Raw genomic sequence first — 19,606 nt, forward strand, 5'->3', positions numbered from 1 at the left:
ATGAATCAGGTGTAAACGCTTAAATCTTTCCCCAAAAAAAGAAGTTCACACCTTCCTCTCTCTCTCTCTCTCTCTCTCTTTTCTTTCTTTCTTTCTCTCTCTCTCTCATTAAAAGTAAAGGTAAAGGTACCCCTGACCATTATGTCCAGTCGCGGACGACTCTGGGGTTGCACGCTCATCTCGCTCTATAGGCCGAGGAGCCGGTGTTTGTCCACAGACAGCTTCCAGGTCATGTGGCCAGCATGACTAAGCCGCTTCTGGCAAACCAGAGCAGCGCACGGAAATGCTGTTTACCATCCCGCCAGAGTGGTACCTATTTATCTACTTGCACTTGATGTGCTTTTGAACTGCTAGGTGAGCAGGAGCTGGGACTGAACAACGGGAGCTTGCCCCGTCGTGGGGATTCAAACCACCGACATTCTGATCGGCAAGCCCTAGGCTCTGTGGTTTAGACTACAGCACCACCCACATCCCATTCGCTCTCATTAAAGCTACCCACAAAAACTTTGCCCAAATATGAATCTTGCCAATACTCCAACTTTCCTGCTGTGTTTTTGGGCACAGTTGACTCTCCAAGTTTCTAATTTTGTCTGTTTTGAAAACTCCTGTCTTGAATCCCTTCACTGGACCCTCCACCTTAGCCTCCTTTGCTCATCATAGTGGTTTGTTAACTTAGCAGCAGGGATGGCAATAGGATTCTCTTGGTATTGAGCACTGGGCAAGGGTGACCTCAGAAGCCTGGGCAGGTTGGAAGTAGCAAGTGTTTTTAACCTGGCTGATGTCCTGCCTGAAGTGAGAACATACTCCAGGGTCGCTTGGCCATAACATAGGACCCTCTTCCTCTTCCTCTTCCTCTTCCTCTTCCTCTTCCTCTTCCTCCCAGTGGCTTAGGCAGGTTAGAGGCAGCTTGCAAAGATGGTGACACTCTTGGCCAACTGGGTGCCAGTCAGTGTTGAGCAAGAATCCTGCTACATCTTGCTACTGCCAGTAATACAATTTTCCTCCAGGCCCAGATATTGAACTCTAGCATGGCATGAGTAAACCACTGCTATTGTGCTGAACAGAAGATGACCACATTCTTAAGAAAAATGATAGTTGTTTGGCGAAGGAGTGTAAAACTCGCTCTAACCTAAGGGATGAGTTGACTCAGGATTACTGCATTCATAACCCACCGCCCATACTTGGACATCTGACATTATTTTACTTATTTAAGTTTGTTCATATTTCTGTACATTTGTACAACCTCATCCTACTTGCCCTGTGAAGACAGTGGCTTGCGGTACATTTTAAATGAAACAATAGGCAGTCTGCAGGATGTTGAGTGTGCATTTAAATGCAGGAGAAAAGTAGTATGCATGGGAGACAGCCTGGGGTGGAGGGCTACAAGGCCAATTTGTCCTTGTTGTGTCAGAAGCTGATGGGGATCCATGCAATCTACTTTTCCATGGAGGAATCCTTGCAGTTCTATTTTTCTACAGGGCTTCATCATGCCTTTGATATTGCAAACTAAGCACAGGCCATACCAATGAATGCAAAAAAAAAGTATTAAAAATTAACACATTGTCTGCTTAATCTACCCTGTGCTTTATATGCCCAAAATACCAGAGAGAAAGAATTCAGTGCATCCATAATGCAAAAAAAGATACTCCTTTTTCCCATTTCCCCATTGGGCTAAGTCTGGACTTCACTCATCACTGAAGCAATATATGGCAGAAGCTTCCTGTACGAAGGAGGCAGGCAGGCAGAGGGTGTTTCAATTAAGGGCCAAACTAGGCATGGAGCAGAAGACACATGATTCAGTTCTCCCATGGTTTGTTTCTTTAAGGACCATTGCTCAGTGTAAGACCTTTTGGATCTTTAATTCAGCCTCTGTAAGTCAATATAGACAATACTGAGCCACATAGAACCATGTTGTGACTAGGAATAAGGCAGCTTACTGTACCTATGTTTTTAAAATGTAATAGAAGCTGCTGGGGGGAGGGGGGCTGGATCCAATCAGGTCTATGATATGCCTGTGCAGTTAAAAGAAATTCATTCAGAAAGCATTCACAAAACAATTATTATCACTTATTTGTGCCATTTTGTCCAATAAGTACCCTCTGCTTCCAAGCTGTTTGCCCCAATGAGAGAAACTTGGGTGTGCTCATGTGGTCCAGAAGGCAGATCAAGAATGCAATCAGGTTTTATGTTTTATGGATAGCTATGCCCATTGATAATAGATGTGAAGGCAGCTAGATTATGATACCCGCCACCACTTTTCCCCCAAAACCTTTCTGAAATGTTATTTTCTGCCATTAACATCAATAATCCCTGTTGTAGTAATATTATGGCAATTCCCCACCAACCAAGTTAAGGGGAAGCTAAGTATAATGATTTTTTTTCACTGGTGCTTTTGAGATTGATCGTGTGAGATATCAAAAGTCAAAGTTCTTCAGACAGCTATTAATATGAAAATTGGCACTGCATATATTATGGTAAAGATGACAGATTATTTCTGGTCGGCATCTCTAATGGTATAATACCTGGTCAGTATTTAACCCGGTCAGGGGGGTTCCTCTGGCTCACAGGCCCAACTAGACCCAGAAGGGATCCTAATTTGGCCAAAGGTCATTATTCCCCAGTCACACCCAGCTGCCCTACATGTGACATCATATGACCCCAGTTAGAGTGGGTGTAGCCACTGCTCCAAAGGAGCAATCAAGAGCCTTAAATGCTCCTCTGCGAGTGGGATTTACATCTAGGGCTTTTTCAGATGGTGCCCAATGCAAGTCTTGCTGGGACTGGCGCCACTCAGAAGCTCAACTTGGAGCTGATCACTACAAAGGCCCTTTTCCTTTTCAGTCTATCTTGAATTCAAGCAGGTCTGCAAATGGCAAAGTTCCACTGCAATCATGATGCTGCTAAGTGATTGACAGGTACAGGTGCCCCCACCCAGCTGTGTAAGTGGACCATGGGACTGGGTAAAATCAGCATCCAAACTGCTGCCTCAATCCTGGTCCTGTCATCTAAAGGTAAAGGCAAACAGTTATGTCTGCAGTTATCATGCCCAAGTGTCAAGCACATGCAGTCTCCCATACTTTCTCCTCTGGCTTGACGAAGAGAAGATCAGGTGCTTTTGCTTCTTTTAAAAAATAATAATTATAATAATAATGGAGTATGGTGTTTAAATACAGGCCTTTTGTTTAAACTTAACTACAGTGGTACCTCGGGTTAAGTACTTAATTCGTTCCGGAGGTCCGTTCTTAACCTGAAACTGTTCTTAACCTGAAGCACCACTTTAGCTAATGGGGCCTCCTGCTGCTGCCGCGCCGCTGGAGCACAATTTCTGTTCTCATCCTGAAGCAAAGTTCTTAACCCGAGGTAATATTTCTGGGTTAGCCGAGTTTGTAACCTGAAGCATATGTAACCCGAAGTACCGCTGTATTGTTTAGGGAAACAAGTCAGGACCAGCAACCAAAGTTTGAAGTTAGTTTAAATTTGTACAGCTTTTGGACTTTGTGGCTATGTTTGCACATAGCACTAAACCATGATTTAGTGCAGAGGTGGGTAACTTAGAATCATAGAATTGTAGAGTTGGGAGAGACGGCTTGTGGCCTTTCGGACTTCAACTGGTTGCTCTTCCCTAGTTTAAGGTTACACACACAAACATGAAGCAGATGATGTGAGTCTCAGGCTCGTGAACTATCCTCTCCCCTTTCCTTCTCCTACAAAGCTGGGAGAAGGCTTTTGACAGAATTCATTTCACAATCCAAAAAAACAAACAAAACCACCCTGATTTGTCATTGCCTATGAAGCAGTGATGGTGGTTTAAAACAAACCCTGATTAATTAAACAAGCCAGACAGCCACAAATCTCTGTTTGTTCTGATCTCTGGTTCAGGCGTAATGACAAGCCAGCTTTCATGGAAAGTGAAACGAACTCTTTCCTTCCTGCTCATGTTTAGTGTCACATGAGAAGTGGGGCAACAAGTAACTGTGGTTAGTTGAAAATGGAAACAAAAGCTTCTGATCTCCTCACAGCCACATAGGAGGAGGACAGAAAGAGCCTGATGTTCATGTATGCAATGCTAAACCTCAATTCAGTGATACATCCAAACACAGTCATTGCTAAATGTGCTAAGAGTGGTTTCAACACACATTCCATTCATTCTGAGGCTCCCACCCCCAAGGAAAGACAATGTGTGCTCATACCACTTCTAACATGCTGGGAATGTCTGTTCTCCCACTAATCTAGACTAATTTGGCAAATTTCTCCATTTCTCTTTCTGAAAAATGGAAATTCAAAATTACCTTACCCATGAAACTGTTGAGGATGGATATGATAAAGAATATGAAATACTTTGCAATTAAAAAGGCTCAATGAATTAATAACTTGGATTCAACAACAAAAATATCCTTCGCTGTAAGAATTAAATGTGAGTTTTGGACCATGGCATAGCTATATGCTCTACAGAAAGCTTAACCAGACCTTTCTCTTTTGTACAAAATATTGTTTATTGGTCTGCATTGTTTTCCATATCATGCTAAAACAGCTTTCATATTTCACCCTTCATTACAGTTTTCCATTGCATGTATTAGATAAGGCAAGGACAATTTTTGCTGCTGTTTATCTGTCGATCTATCTATCTATCTATCCATCCATCCATGATCCAACTGTCCATTCTGTACTAATAATCATGGTCACTGCACATCCAGTCTGCTTCACAGGGTGATGAAAATGAGTTCTCTAGCATTACTGTAAAACGTACGTTTTAAGTGGGTTAATAAGGACCGGGAGACAGTTTCAACCAGCAGGTTATTTGCCTTCAATAAATTGATTCCTTCTTCCTTTACACACCCTGTGCATTGGGCAAGTGTAATTTAAGGCAGCCCAGGCTGGCTGACATCTGTTTCGTTACTAGATATACATTTGCCAAGAAGCTGGACAGCAATATCCATTTGGTATTCACAGAAAGTACTTGCAGAACAATAATGACAATAATTGCCTCTGATTCTTGTGTTTACAACATTGCCAAAGAATCATTAGGGCCTTATTTATAGATAATGCTTATTAATCACATGGATTTGAATTCTGGAATGTATTAGATTAATATTCTTTTGTAGCCTAGTTCTGCCCTAATGCTGTGAAAAGCGTTTGCTGAAGGCAATTCACCGGAATAACTTATGGGGGGAAAGTTAAATACAGCTGGTAATCTGCAGGTAACAGATAAAGAGCATAGGTGTGTGTGTGTGAGAGAGAGAGAGAGTGTCTCAGTTAGTACATCAAATGGTTGGTGTGGAATTGTCTTTACAAAGGCCTTCCTCTCAGATGTTTTCAGAAATAGCAACTGGTGCATAACACTGTGGCCAAACTGCGTACAGGGAGCCGGCGTACAGCTTCTGGGTCATATGGCCAGCATGACTAAGCTGCTTCTGGTGAACCAGAGCAGTGCACGGAAACGCCGTTTACCTTCCTGCCGGAGTGGTACCTATTTATCTACTTGCACTTTGACGTGCTTTTGAACTGCTAGGTTGGCAGGAGCAGAGACTGAGCAATGGAAGCTCACCCCGTCGCGGGGATTCAAACCGCCGACCTTCTGATCGGCAAGTCCTAGGCTCAAACCCAATCTGGACTTTGGCCATGTTTTGGTACCCCATCGCATTTAAAGAAACAGTAGCATAAGGAATTATCGCAAAGGTTAAGGTTGCAGCCCCTCCCCACCCCCCAGAAATCTGAGCATTGCTCAGAGGGGTGCAGCTGGCAGTGGTATGAGATGGGGGGTTGTGGCAGCAGCTAGGTTTTGGAAATCCATCCCCCAGGAGATTCTCCCTCCCACTTTACAGGCTTTCTGATATTCAGTGGAAACTTATGTTTCATCAGTAGGGCTGGTTCTCCATTATTCATAGGTGGCACAAGTTGGGAGACAGCATCCCCCTAACTAGCCTGCTGTCCTCAGATGCTGTGGAGGATACTATCCCATTGCCAGCGTTAAAATAACTGGCAGTCCAGTTAGCATATATACGTATGTAGAATGGGAGAGTACCGTCTTCTCCTTTCCCTCAGGCAGCAAAATGTCTTGAGCCAGCCCTGCTCATGAGGACTTTGATTGGCAGGGAATTTCTCCTCATTATTTTGATATTTGGGTTTGTTTGGTATTTGTGTGTGCATGCATTGGTTTTTTGTTCGTTATGTTAATTTATTTTTGTTACTTTTTGATTGATTATTGTACTGCCTCTGTGTGTGTTTTAATTTAATGTTTGCATGCTGCTTTGAAAGCCTTCGGTGGGGGGAAATCTGTCAAACATATTTTTTTATATATGAACTGTTCTAAAACCTAAGACTCCTTCACACATTTCATTCCTCCTAATCAGAGGGAGAGATTACAATGCAACCCCATGAATCAAGTCTGCACCGGCACACAGAATGGACTGCTAACCCGTGAATCGGTTAAAGAAGTTCTTGCGGTGCACTTTGTACAGAAGTGTGTGCTTCTTTTTTCAATGTAGAACTTATCTCTGTGTTGGAAAAATGTTACATATAAAGCTGTTCTAACCACATTGGTCTGGATTCAACTAACAAATCCAACTAGCAGAAGCCAGAACACAGACTTCCATTAGTGCATTGGGGCTTACCTCACTTTCCTTCCCCCCACCATTTGCCACATACACACACCAAATTTTCTCGGGGGGGGGGGTGTCCAGGTGAACACCCCCCTAAATAGTTTACCCAGAGAGGAGATGGAGTCTTGTTCCATCTGGCAAGCTGAAATTCTTGTGCTCATGAAACAATTGTCATAGCACTATGGTGAATTCCTCTCCTTATTAATTTCAAAGTCGCATTGTGTCCCATTGAACTTACTCCCTAGTAAAGTGTGCATTACAGCCCTAGAAGCCCAAACCAAGGCTATATTCCATGAAATAAAAGCAGTCCAAGAATCCTTAGATCATTTATGCAAGTGAAGCCCCACTGACTGCTACTCTGGGACTTCCCTATTTAGAACTATACGACTATTTTATTGTTGTGGACTGAACAATTCTATATATCTCTAAGCCATGGGTAGGCAAACTAAGGCACGGGGGCCGGATCCAGCCCAATCACCTTCTAAATCCAGCCCGCGGACGGTCCGGGAATCAGCCTGTTTTTACATGAGTAGAATGTGTCCTTTTTATTTAAAATGCATCTCTGGGTTATTTGTGGGGCATAGAAATTCATTCATATATTTTTTTCAAAATATATTCCGGCCCACCCACAAGGTCTGAGGGACAGTGGACCGGCTCCCTGCTGAAAAAGTTTGCTGATCCCTGCTCTAAGCAATCCCTGTTGAGTTAAAGCATTGTAAAGGATTGTAGTCTTAATTGTTCTCTTATAGCCTGATCCTATACACATTTACCTGGGAGTAATCCTCACTGCATTCCGTGGAACTTATCCCTGATAATGTTTACTTGGGGGGAGTAAGTGCCATTCAACTCAATAACATTTGCTGATAAGTAAACATGCACACAAACTCATTCTGTAAAAGAAGTGGGAAGATCATGTTATTTGTGCATGTTATATTAGGATCTACTTTGATGTTAGATGTGTAAATGTTAGACAGTCAGTGAGGTGTGGTGGTTAGAGTCTTAGACTCGGACCTGAGAGACAAGTTCAAGTCCCGACAGGGACATGAAACTCACTGGGTGAGTCCCCAGCTCTCAGCCTAAACTCTCAGACAAAGTTGTTGTGATGATAATAATATAGAGAGGGGGAGAGAGTCATGTATGCCAGCTACCATGAGGTACTTGGAGCACAGGTGAGCTACAAATCCAAGAAAAAATAAATATATTGAAGCAAGCTATTCTTTTAAGGATGACTTATCTAATATGTTTATACATTTATAGGGTACATAGATGATAGATATACAAATTATCCTGCATATATTATGGAATGTTTTGTTTTTAAAGAGGTCACTGGCAGATATGTTTCCAAACGTAGAAGCATGCGGTGTCACAGCTCATAGGCTCTACTTGTTAAAAGTCCCAAACATTTAAAAAATAATAATAATAAACATTACAAATTATGCTTGAATAATATCAGTGTCTGTTGGAGTGGATACAGTATCAGAATTGAATATATATATATATGGGCTTGAATTTGAAATCAGCCATGGTAACCGAGTGGCGTTGGGCAAGTCAAGGCCTCTCTGAGAAATGGACATAGTAAGGCTCTGTTTCATAGGTTTGCTGTTAGGATAAGGTTTTTACATACAAAAAGTGCTTGTTAAACTACTAGCCATAATGAGTAAGGGAAAAGAAATAAGGAGGAATTAAAGCTGCAACATGCAACAAGCAATCTGAATATCAGCTGTGTGAATTTAAATTTTCCTTTGTCACTGGTTCTTAATATGCTGGGGGGGGGGGTCTCTAACACCAATGCTACTGCAGAACCTGCCTTTTTTTCTTTTTTTGGTGTGCAGTCAGCGCCTGAAATTTGCATTTAAACAAATGACATAGAGAACAATGTACCATGTCTTTTTTTTCTCTCCCCCGTGAGACTGTTCTTCAAGTATAATGTAAAGAACTGCTAACTTTAAAATTACATTTCTGTCTGCCTTTTTAACCTACTGTTGTGACAAGTAATAACTGACTTCTTTAACCAAAAGAATTTGGGAAGGGGAAAAAAATTATTCTAGACCTGATTCATCTTGTTTACAGTGAGTGCTTTATAATGAATGTTTCACCTGAGTAGTCAGTCACATTCCTTAAAAAAGAATAAAAATGCAAATCTTTCAAAATACAAACATCGAGGAGAAAAAGAAAATGTTGTTCAATGCTTTCCTTTTTAAACTCATGATGTCTGCGGGGGATATTTGTTATTTACCATATACCCTAAAGTACATTAACTTATACCATACACCTGGTTTAAAATATGTTGACATGAACGTAAGATCGATTAATTGAGTATAACTTGCTCACTGATAGTCTAAATGCCTATGACCAGAATAGCTCAGTTGCCCCGAGGGAAAGTTCAGTTGGCAGAGCATGAGACTCTTGATCTCAGGGCTGTGAGTTTGAACCCCACATTGAGCAAAGGATTTCTGCATTGCAGGGAGTTGGTCTAGATAATTCTCAGCATCCCTTCCAACTCTATGAGTCAGAATGGGGAGCCAGAGACCCTCCAAACATTATTGGACTCCATCTGGCTGTATCCCTGAACACTGGAGAAGCTGGCTGAGGCTGATGGGAACTGGGAGTCCAACAACATTGGGAGGACCATCGCTTCCCAATCCCTGACATACGACATGGTGATCTGCTATCCAAACTGGGGGTGCCCATTGGGAAAGTACAAGGCCCTGGGCCCCAGTAGCTCTTTAGATTCTAGTCTCAGTACGTAGTTTCATGAATGCATTCAGGCTTCCTAGGAATCCCAGCCATTTTGCTTAGAACAAAAATGAGTTTGATGAAGACCTAGAGCACACAACTCAGAGTCAACTCTAGAAAACAACAGTGTGGAAATATTGTTTCTGGATTACTTTCACACTTCTGATGAAGGTGAACAGGTCTGAAATTTTAGCCATCCTTCAGGTCTGGGTCTGTATTTCCATATATCTAGCCAGCTAAGCAAAACTCCATAATGTCAGTAAATACTAGGTAATTAATTCACATATTGTATGTGACACTGCCTCCCCCCCCCCCACACACACACACAAACCTTGTTTTTTACTATTAGCTTCCCACCCCCAAAATGCACTGACACAACCGATAACTAAAAATAACTAAAAATAAAAAATCACGCACAGTTGGAAGTTCCACTAGCAAGTGTTCTGTATTCATTTCTATGTATGTCACCAGCATCATACAAATGAGATTGACCTTGCAATCAAAAAGAAGTGTTCAGGAGATAGGATGATATTAGCAATGCTCTTTCATTATGTGTAATGTTAGCTTTTTATTCTGAAATTGTTCAGACCAAATTGGTATCCCAGACCAAACAAACATTTACTTGAAAATCAGTGCCTTAGGCTGATCATCGGTTGTTATATTCTTCCATAAGTTCCATCAATATGTACTTTCATTATTTAGAAGACAGGAACAAATTCTGACCTGTGTGTTTTTAGCTTTGCCATGTGAGTACATGTACATTACATTACAACATCCATGTTTAAGGCCCTATATAAGGTTTGCCTGCCTTTTTCAGAAATTTTAAACTGCTTTACACCCCATTAAGATTGAAATCTTATATCTACTTATTTAGGAGTGAGTTTCATTGAACTGAATGCCTTACTTTTGAGTAAACATAGATAGTATCCATGGGGGAAGGGGAAGTCAAATCTTACATGTGAATCCTTGAAAACAGACTTGTTCTTAAATGCAATATTAGAAACTGATCTCAAAAATAAAATACTTTCATGTATGCTGATTTTGAGTCATTCAAATTGTTAAAATTGGTGTTAGATGGGTTCTAAACGGTTTCTGCTTGCATGCATGAGATGAGCACTGGAATAAACAGCAAACCAATTTGTTTAAGTGAACCCACAATGATGGTGCTACACTTCATTTTTTATATAGGGATTCTGAAAAATTAAGCAAATTCTCTGTAACTGGACAGCCTGACATAAAGCATACATCTACCGATTTTTCTATCCTAAAATCCCAGGTTGTCAAAATTATTACAGTAACATTACAACCACAAAACAGAGGCCACAGTAAAAGCGAGAGAAAGTTAACCATAGCAAAATCAAATGGAATGCATTTTCAAATGAAAACTCTTTCTCTGAATATTGGTAACACTAGGCTCCGAAGGCTTCCCAAAGTAGAGAACTTCAAAGAGCTGGGCCTAAATACAGAACACACTATGGAATTATGGGACCTGCAGTTGTCCTCTTTCCCAAATCTCAGTGGTCAGGAGGAAAACAGGCCCTAAGATACACAGGTTTGAAACTGTTGTAGGTTAAAACCAATACTTCGAAATGAATGCAGCTAGAAGAATCTGGCATAAAACAGAATGGGCTTCAAATAAATGATTTATTTCCTCATAGTGATATTTTAGTTTCTGACAGTGCAAAGACTAATTCAGCATGGATTTGTATGTGTGATGTGAGACAGAGTGTTACTTTTCAGAATCAAGTTTTCCCCATTAAAAAAAAAAATACACAATATATCAGTTACTGGGGGGGGGGAATCTAAATATGACTGCTAAATTGATGTTTTATCTGTAAAAGGCCAAAATAATCGTGGATTTAATCTCCTAAATGTATAAAGTCATTGCTTAATTTCTCTCTCTCTGTGTGTGTGTGTGTTTCTGTGTGTGCATTCTAGATGCTAAAATGTTATAATTTGTGCCTTCTTTTATTTAATAGGTTTAGCATAAATGGCTCTTTTTGTTGTTTCTTAATAGGATTTCCCCTGAATATAATATTATATATAATTTTACCATTTATAAGAATTTAAATAACTTTTTTAAATCAGAAATAAGATTCATATTCAAAACAGATATTATGTTTTACTAATGGATGTAATTGTATTTATACACACACATACATATAGATGCTGAGAAGCTACAGATATGATACTGCAAAGAGTTTGTTTTCTCTTCCCTCATAGCCCTCCACTTTAATTCCAAATCTGGTGAACAGGACATTTGTGAAAGTTTGTGAGCATACTCTTTGACAGAACCAAGAAATGTTTAAATACAGAATGTGTTTACATCCTGCATGTAGGTTTAAAAATATAAAGAACATTTTTACTGTATAGAAAATATAATCTGCGCTAACAAGCAAGAAAATGTGATGTCGCTAAATAGAATATATATATATATATACACACACAAACACATATATATATAGTTCTGTTTCCCAATCTACAAGCCAAAACAAACCTTGTTCAAATGAATGGGATTAAATTAGTTTAAACCCAAATACACTATTTTAACTATGCTGTGGATCTGGCTGTATGTATTGGTGAACTGCAATATAAACCACTAAAATGCTTTTCTTTTTTGTCTTTTTGTTTTTGTTTATCTGAATTTGATCATGTTTTTGCAGAAGCAAATATTTCTTACAGTGTGCCATATCATGTGATACTATCTTGTTAGATTTGAGTCCTCTGCTTCCTTGCAGCAGGTCTTTGCACATGTTCCCTTTTCTATTGTCGTTTCTGCTTGCTTCCTAAATGAAACCTTTACGTAAAGGAGACGAGTGCCCAGGACCACTCTTGTAAATACTTTCTGTGAGCTTAACACCATGACATTGAGTTCCTAATGCTTTGACTAAACACACTCACTGACAAGGAAGACAAACCTCAAGTGAAATTCTGTGCACACATACGTGGAATAAAAAAAATCTGCAGTGTTTATTTTCCAGAAAATATGTTTAGGTCTGAGAAGCCAGATCATCAAGGCATGATTCTCTTAGACTTCAGCAGGATAAAGATAAGGCCCCAACTGTGACCCTATTGAAACACTGTGGCTGGAGTGCTGAGTGGAACCAAAAGTTTCTCTTCCAGCTCAAAGAAGTATCATGTTGCTTTTAACAGTTAAGTCCAGAGGAAACTAGTCCTACCTAATGAATACATACATAAAGGAGCTAGGCTTAAATCTACAAAACCAATAAAGGCCAGAAAGTGATGCAAATGAGCAGTGATATCATGAGTACACCTAATAAGAACACAAGGCCATCCCACTGGAATCAATGGCAAAATTCTGATTGCCTTATGGCTGTCAACGTTCTGGATTTAACCTTTGTGCCATTTTGCTAGAAGCTCTTGCAGCGATCACTTTGCTACTATAAGGAGCATTAAACTTAAAAATAATAATTGCAAATGCACTTTTTTAAACCTCATATCCCAGATCCACATTTTGCTGTGAAATACATTAACAAAAAAGTGTTCTCTCCCTTTGTGGTGGTTGCAACATATGACAGCATTTTAAGCAATGTATTGTATTGAGGCCACCACTTACTGAGGAATTTCAGTTAATTGGTTTATAGCCGTAATGTACAAAAATAATGTGCTGCACTATAAATATATTACATATAGGGAGAGGGGGAATATTGGATATTACACATAATAAGGTGTATTTATATAGGTAAGATAACATGCCATCCGTTTCTACATAAGTCTAATTATAAAATACATTATATAATATTTGATACATAATGGATAGTATAAGAATGGATTGGAGTGTTGTGTTTGTGTTCATTGACTCCTCCAAATTCTTTTCCTTCTAGTGAAGTGTAAAATAAAATTAAGCATCACGATCCAAAACAGATTTGGACATGCTTTTGGCTTAAGCACCCCAAATTCTGTGCTGGATTGTTGCCAGTTTTTACTGCTTCTAATATGTCATTCTTACTATATTTGACTTTCAAAGGTTTGCGGGGTTTTATTTAAATAAAAAAAAATCAAGACTGTGATAATAAGCCACTCAACTTGGAAATAAATTTCATTTAAATCAATAGGAACTACTCCCCAGTCAAAGTGTTAAGATCAAGGTGTCAAGATGTGGTTCCATATATCTTTTAAAAATATGGCAAAATGTTGAATCAAACTGATGGAATCCAAAGTGAGGTATTTACAGATAAGAAAAAGGTAGCTAAAGTGGAGTGGGGTGAAGTTCTGATTAATTTTCAATACAATACATTTCAAATATTAATATTTCCCATGATTTATTCACTGGCTTCCATGTGTCATTTCAAGTTAGTTGCACATCATATTTCAAAGGGAAAATATGGGGTGTCCCCCCCCCTCAGTACAACTGTTCTGTTAATTCATTTTGTAATATCTGTGTGGTTAAAGCAAATGGATCTGAACTAAATTACTTATGCCAGAACCATGCTGAATGTATCAGGATATGCAAGTTTACATTATTTTCTTATGCATTATTTTCTTTTCTTCCCACCTATGTTATCTAGCCTAATTGGGGGATCTGCTTATTTATTTATTTTACATGTGTTTGTGTGTAGAATGAAGTTGGGTATACGTTTTTTAAGCCTTCTGTAAGTTAACAGCTCTATTTAAATTAGTCATAAATATGAGAATGCTAGCCTCATTCGCACTTATCTTACTAAATAAGCACCTTGTTGAATTCATTATTAAATTTCTACTACTACTCCTTAGTGACTGTGTGATTGCCTCAAAAATATAGCTGAAAAAACTCAGTGAGATATTTCATATATCCTTGGTTACCGAGATTAGATCATTTTTTTCTTGATGCCTGAAGGTAAATTACTTCAATATAATTTCTAAATAAATGAGTAAGGACTAACTCTAAGATCAGACCCTGCTAGGATATATATATATATACAGCCAAACATAATGCAAATATGGCTAGCCTTAAGTGGAAAATGTGTCTAAAAAGGTTGGAAAGTTATGTTAACCAGTGAACAAGTGCCAGCAACTTTATGATAATGACTACCTGCCAAATTATTTGCTAATATATACTAGAAAAAAATACATATCTAAGCACTGAATAAATTTAAAATTAGACAATGGGAAAATCACAAATGCATTTTTAAAAGTATTTCCCCTCAAAGGTGGCATGCGAATAGAATTACAAAGCTGTGATCTGTTTCAATGCAGAACTATATTTAATGTGTAACAGGTAAGTCTTTGTCTATTCTTCCCTGTATTTTGGATTTTAAAACAAAATAATACACATTATATATACTTATCTGGAAGCAACTCACAAATTATTTTCATGATTGAAATAAATCATAGATTTATTGGTAGGTGACAGTAAATGCAATATTTCCATATATGAGCTATAAAATGTTCTCCACATTTCTACCAAGTCTTCAAATGCCACAACTTTAAAATGCAGATATAGATATATTAAAAAAAACTCTAGCATACCAACACAAAAATCAAATGTCTCCTTTTCCATTTAGTGTTTTTATGTCATTAAAACCTCACAAACAAAGCAAATGTACAACAAGACAGAATAAACTGGGGAAAAGGGGGGTTGTTGGTTAAAAAAAAAAAAACTTACTGAGCACACAGGAAATGAAGGATTTTCTTCCACAATGATACCAACCTTCTAGGTAGTTCCTGGGTTAACAGATCAGCCCCTGTCAAGGAGAAACTAGTGAAGTCTCCTTTGATATATATTTAGAGAGAGAGAGAAATAGACGCCTGCAGTTGGGGATCGGGAGAGGAGGAGGATGGCTGGGAGGCGGGGGGGAGAGAGTGCAGTCAAACTTGGGTACCAAATTTTAGGGAAGGGCTGCTTTTTTAAATGATGCGGGGAGGGGAGTGGGAGGAGATGGAGAGGGGAATCGTCGGGATCAGAGGAGCGCTTCCCACTCGCCTACCTCTCCCGGTCCATCTCCATCACCATCTTCACACGCGCGCGCACACACACGCCCCTCTTCCGCCACTTATCCGCGCGCATCCTCTGCTCTAAAAGAGAGGCGCCAGGTGGCGGGGAGCAGGGAGCGGGGGGGGGAGGACGGGGACGCTAAGGCCACTTCTTCTTAATGATCCGTCATCAGCCGGGGTGACTCGCGCGCGGCGGCGGCGGCGGCGAGCCGAGTCCCGGGGCTGCGCGCCTCGCGCCTCGGCTCTAGGAGAACCGCCCAGCCCAGCCCAGCCTAACCTAGCCGACGGCCGGGGTTAGAGGCGGCGGCGACAGGCAGGCAGAAGCGAGCGGCGAGAGCGGCGGCAGGATTCCTCGGCTGAGGCGGGAGCGAAGGGGCTGCAGAGCGGCGGCAGGCAGGCGGGCTAGTCGGTCCAATGGTCCGGCTGGATAGCGAGCGGAGAGAAGGCGGGAAGGGGAACGGCAGGCTCTGCGTGCGTGTGTGTGTGTGTGTGTGTGTGTGTGTGTGTTCTTTTCCCCCTTCCTTCTTTGGTTCCCCTCACCCTCCCTCAGGTAAAACGGAGACTCCCCTCCCCCTCCCCCTCCCCCACCCTCAGACCTCGGTCTTGCCTGACGGGGGGGGGGCACCGCCACCACCACCCTCGACCCTGAGGAAACCAAGCTCGACGGCGGCGGCAACGGCGGCTGGGGGGGGGGGGCAAGGGAAGGGAAGGAGGCGTCCGAGGCAGCGCGCGCGCGTGTGTTGGTGGTGGTGGGGTGTGTGGCGGAGAGGGAAGGTGGCGGAGAATTGAACTCTGGAAAGTAAACCAGCCCAAATGGGAGACTCAGGTTGGCCAATTGGTTGCGTCGTCGCTTTGGGCGGGAGGTGCGGGGTGGGGGGGGGAGAGAGAGAGAGCGCGCGCGAGGGAAAGATGCGTTGGCAACATCGCGTGTGGGAATGTGGCGGGGGTGGGGTGGCGGGAGGAGGGGGCTCCTCGCCTTTCCTGAGGCGGTGGGGGTGGGGTGGGGCTACCTGGCACGCCGCGCGCTCTAGTTTTCCCTCAGCGAGGTGTTTAGCTTGACTGGACTGGCGCTGTCTGTCGGGGGAAAGCTTATCTTCCCGCTTGCCTGCCTTCCTCGCTCTCCCGCCCGCTCGCTAGTTGCTGCCTCTCTTTCCCTCTCGCAGCCCAGAAGCCTCCAGCAAGGGTCAGGCAGAGCCCAGGAAAGCAATTAAAGGCGCATCTGCCGCTCTTGTTTGCCTTTCCGTCGTCCGAGGAGGTCCGGCTACTGCCAGCTCCCTGAGGGATGGACGGCTTCCCTCCCTGGAGGGACGGGGGTGGAGAGACTGAGAGAGAGAAAGCGGAGATTAAATCCAAAAGATTAAAGTGAAAGTCTGCCTTTCTTTTCCCCCTCCCGTCAACACACATACACACACGAGGGAGACACGGTTTTTCATTTCTTTATTGTTTAAAGAGTTCCCAGCGAGAAGACTCCACAGCTCTCCACACTCACAGCCCGCCTCTCCTCAGCCCGCGCTCCTCTAATGTCTGGTGTTCGCAGAGGACTAGTCTCTTGGCGCCCGCCGTCATTCCCCTCATCCGCCTTCTGGCAACTTCGCTGCGAAGAAACGCCAGCGGCGAGGCGTCGATCTTGGGCTGGCTGGCTTCGCTCCCGGCCTCAGGACACCGAAGGCAGGCGGAGGGGAAGAAAAAATGTAAAAAGAGGAAGGGGCCCGGCCTTTTCGCCGCCGCCATTGCCCCCTTCCACGGTGGCACCGGTGGGAAACCTCGACTACATAACAGCTGGGGAGAAGGGAAGCCTCACAGAGAAGGCTGAGGGGATGTTATTTCCCGCCGCTTTGGAAGTGGGAGCTCCGAGACGTGGAGACTAATTGGCCCCTGACAGCAGCCCTTCTATAGAGAGGCTCTGTGGAAAGGAAGGCGGCCTGTGGCAGCAGCGCGCGGGTGGGTATCTGTCCGCGCAGGGCAAGCGCGATACCTTTAAAAGATTTGTGAGCCCCGAAGAAAAAATAAATAACAGAGAAGAAAAGGAAGGCAGGAGGAGCAGATTACTTTAAGCGTTCCGTTTGTCGGCGATCCAATTTTATTAGGATTTACTCTAATTTGCGCCGCGCATCCCTGGGGAAATAATGCCTTGATTAATGTAATCCTGCGCTGGGATCCCTCCACAAATGCCCTTCTCCCTGGAGAAGCCTCCTGTTTGACAAACAAAAAACAGAGCAGCAACTCTTGCAATCTGCACTCACCTTTAGGAGCTGGGCGGGGATTGCGGGCGGGGGGGGGGATTGGGATGGAGAGAAAAGTCGCCTCTTCAGACGCGGTGGCAACATTTTTAGAAGAAGGGGAGGGGACCGCAATCCTGGCCTCCTGTTTGTGCGCACGCCCGTCAGCGCGCCCAGGCGGCAACCCCAAGAATTGTGCAGCCCCAGAACGGCTCTTCTTCTTCTTCTTCTTCTTCTTCTTCTTCTTCTTCTTCTTCTTCTTCTTCTTCTTCTCCTCCCCCCTCTACCCCCAACCACACACATATCCCCTCGCTTAACTCTATCGATGTCCCTTTTGTCACACACACATCCTTCACATCATTGGTTGGTATGTGGGTGTCCCCAGCACCACCACAAGCACAGCAGGTCCCTCAGCAAAACGATCTCAGCTCTCCTGGTCCAGAAATCAGCTACGGCCAATAATACTTCCTGCCCTGCTGCCAGAAGCAGTAGTCTGCGGTAGAATAGCCTTCCCGGCAGCCTGCTCCACTGGCAGTAGGGCAGGTGGGTGGAACAAAACCGGAGGTGGGGGGGGGGGCGTTCAGGTAAGCTGAGGAACCCGTTCCAGTTCCTCCTGTTATAACACACAGAAACGCGCGCAGGTCCACTGGGGCTCCCTCAACTTTCAAGAACAAGCTCGGCTACCGCCTCCTACACTCGCCAGTCATGGTACAGGCTAGTCGCCACAAATCGGCCTGAGGAAAACATTGTGCTTTTGTTTTCTGAGGGAAAGCAAACCTTTCTGAGGCTGCCTTCCATGCGCTTCTTCACAGAAGCCGAGCGCCAGTTGGGGTTTTTGAAATCTACCCTCTCACTCCTTAAAAATAAAAAAGAGGGGGGGGGCGGACAGAGAAAAAAGAGAAAAAGCCCATTGGGGCCCAACCCACCCCGCTTTGAAAAGGCTATTCTGGCGAGCTGGGAGAAGCAGCGCGCGGTTGGCGTTCATGGCGCCGTGACGAAGCCTGAGGAAGACGAGCTCCCCTCACAAAATGAAGTCTCTCTCTCTCTCTCTCTCTCTCTCTCTCTCTCTCTCTCTCTCTCTGTGTGTGTGTGTGTGTGTGTGTGTAGAGTTGCCACCCTGTTCAAAGCAACTCCAGGAGCGTGTGGGGAGAACGAGGCTGAAGAGAGAGGACTCCATCGACTCCACCAGGTGGTCTCACATTGTCCTTCTCCTCCAAATGGGCCTTTCCCGCCGATTTGGCCCCTGCCCCGCCGCTCTGCTCGCAGCGCCTCCGCGGCTGCGCCTTCGCCCTGCCCGCTGCCTCCTCTGCTCCAGGCCCCCTGCCATTTCTGAGCAGCTCGGCGGGGCTGGAGGGGAAAGTGGTGGCCATGAGGAGAAGAAGAAGAAGAAGAAGAAGAAGAAGAAGAAGAAGAAGAAGAAGAAGAAGAAGAAGAATCTGGCGGGGGGGGGCGGGAGAGGAACGCGGAGAGGCAGCAGTGGCTGCTAGCCAGAGAAAGACCACAGTCCTGCGCCTCTCTCTGTAGAGAGGCAGAAGTTAAAAGCAATTCACACCGATTCATCTTAGCACGGGGGGGGGGGTGGACTAGATTCGCACCAATAGAAACATGTGCAACTGCAAAAAAATATTTTAAAGAGAGAGCGCGCACCACGGTAAAGCCCTGCCATCTTCAGGAGGGTGGTTGTTGCCTACTCTGAGTAAAAGCGGGATTGGCTAGCCATTCTTAAATCAGAAATTCAGAAAGCCGCTTGCCACCTCAGGTTCCTTCCTTTCTCCCCAGCTAGTTAGCTGCAGAATAACAACGTTTTTGTTCCTGGCCAAACTTGAGAAGGGCAGGAATCCGCCAGAGAGGAAGGAATTATTCTTTGATCCTAACTTTTTGTTGTTGTTCCATAGGTCTTATTGGAGTTCACCAAATATGGTGGCTAGTTTTTTCCCTAGCAGCGTTTATATTACCCATTTCCTACCCCTTCTCGGACTGTATGTACATATATATGCATCTGGAGGGGAGAGGTCAGGCTGAGAGGGCTGAGAATCGCAGCCTTGTCCTGCTTTCGACTGGGGTGGCGGCGGCGCTGGCAAGAGCCCCCCCCCATCTCCTCCCCCCCCCCCCAGCAGC

At 43.5% G+C, this 19,606-nt stretch overlaps 1 protein-coding gene across 8 annotated transcripts in view; it reads right to left on the reverse strand.

The window, feature by feature from the left end:
• Positions 1-19,606, reverse strand: part of LOC308475861 (uncharacterized protein) — a 67,095-nt gene that overhangs the window by 41,987 nt on the left and 5,502 nt on the right. The window contains exons 1-2 of one of the 8 annotated variants that reach the window (XR_013985417.1): positions 15,263-15,862; positions 14,941-15,019 (exon numbers count right to left, since the gene is read on the reverse strand). The exons of 2 other annotated variants lie outside the window; for them this stretch is intronic. Coding sequence is in view for 1 of the 6 variants with exons in the window: in XM_081003341.1 (XP_080859467.1) it covers positions 15,263-15,342 (80 nt within the window). In the remaining 5 variants the exon portion in view is untranslated. 5 more of the 8 variants (XR_013985418.1, XR_013985419.1, XR_013985420.1 and 2 more) reach the window with 5 other exon arrangements.

This window comes from Podarcis pityusensis (assembly GCF_964106645.2).
Source record: "Podarcis pityusensis genome assembly, chromosome: 4".
NCBI classification, from domain to species: domain Eukaryota; kingdom Metazoa; phylum Chordata; class Lepidosauria; order Squamata; family Lacertidae; genus Podarcis; species Podarcis pityusensis.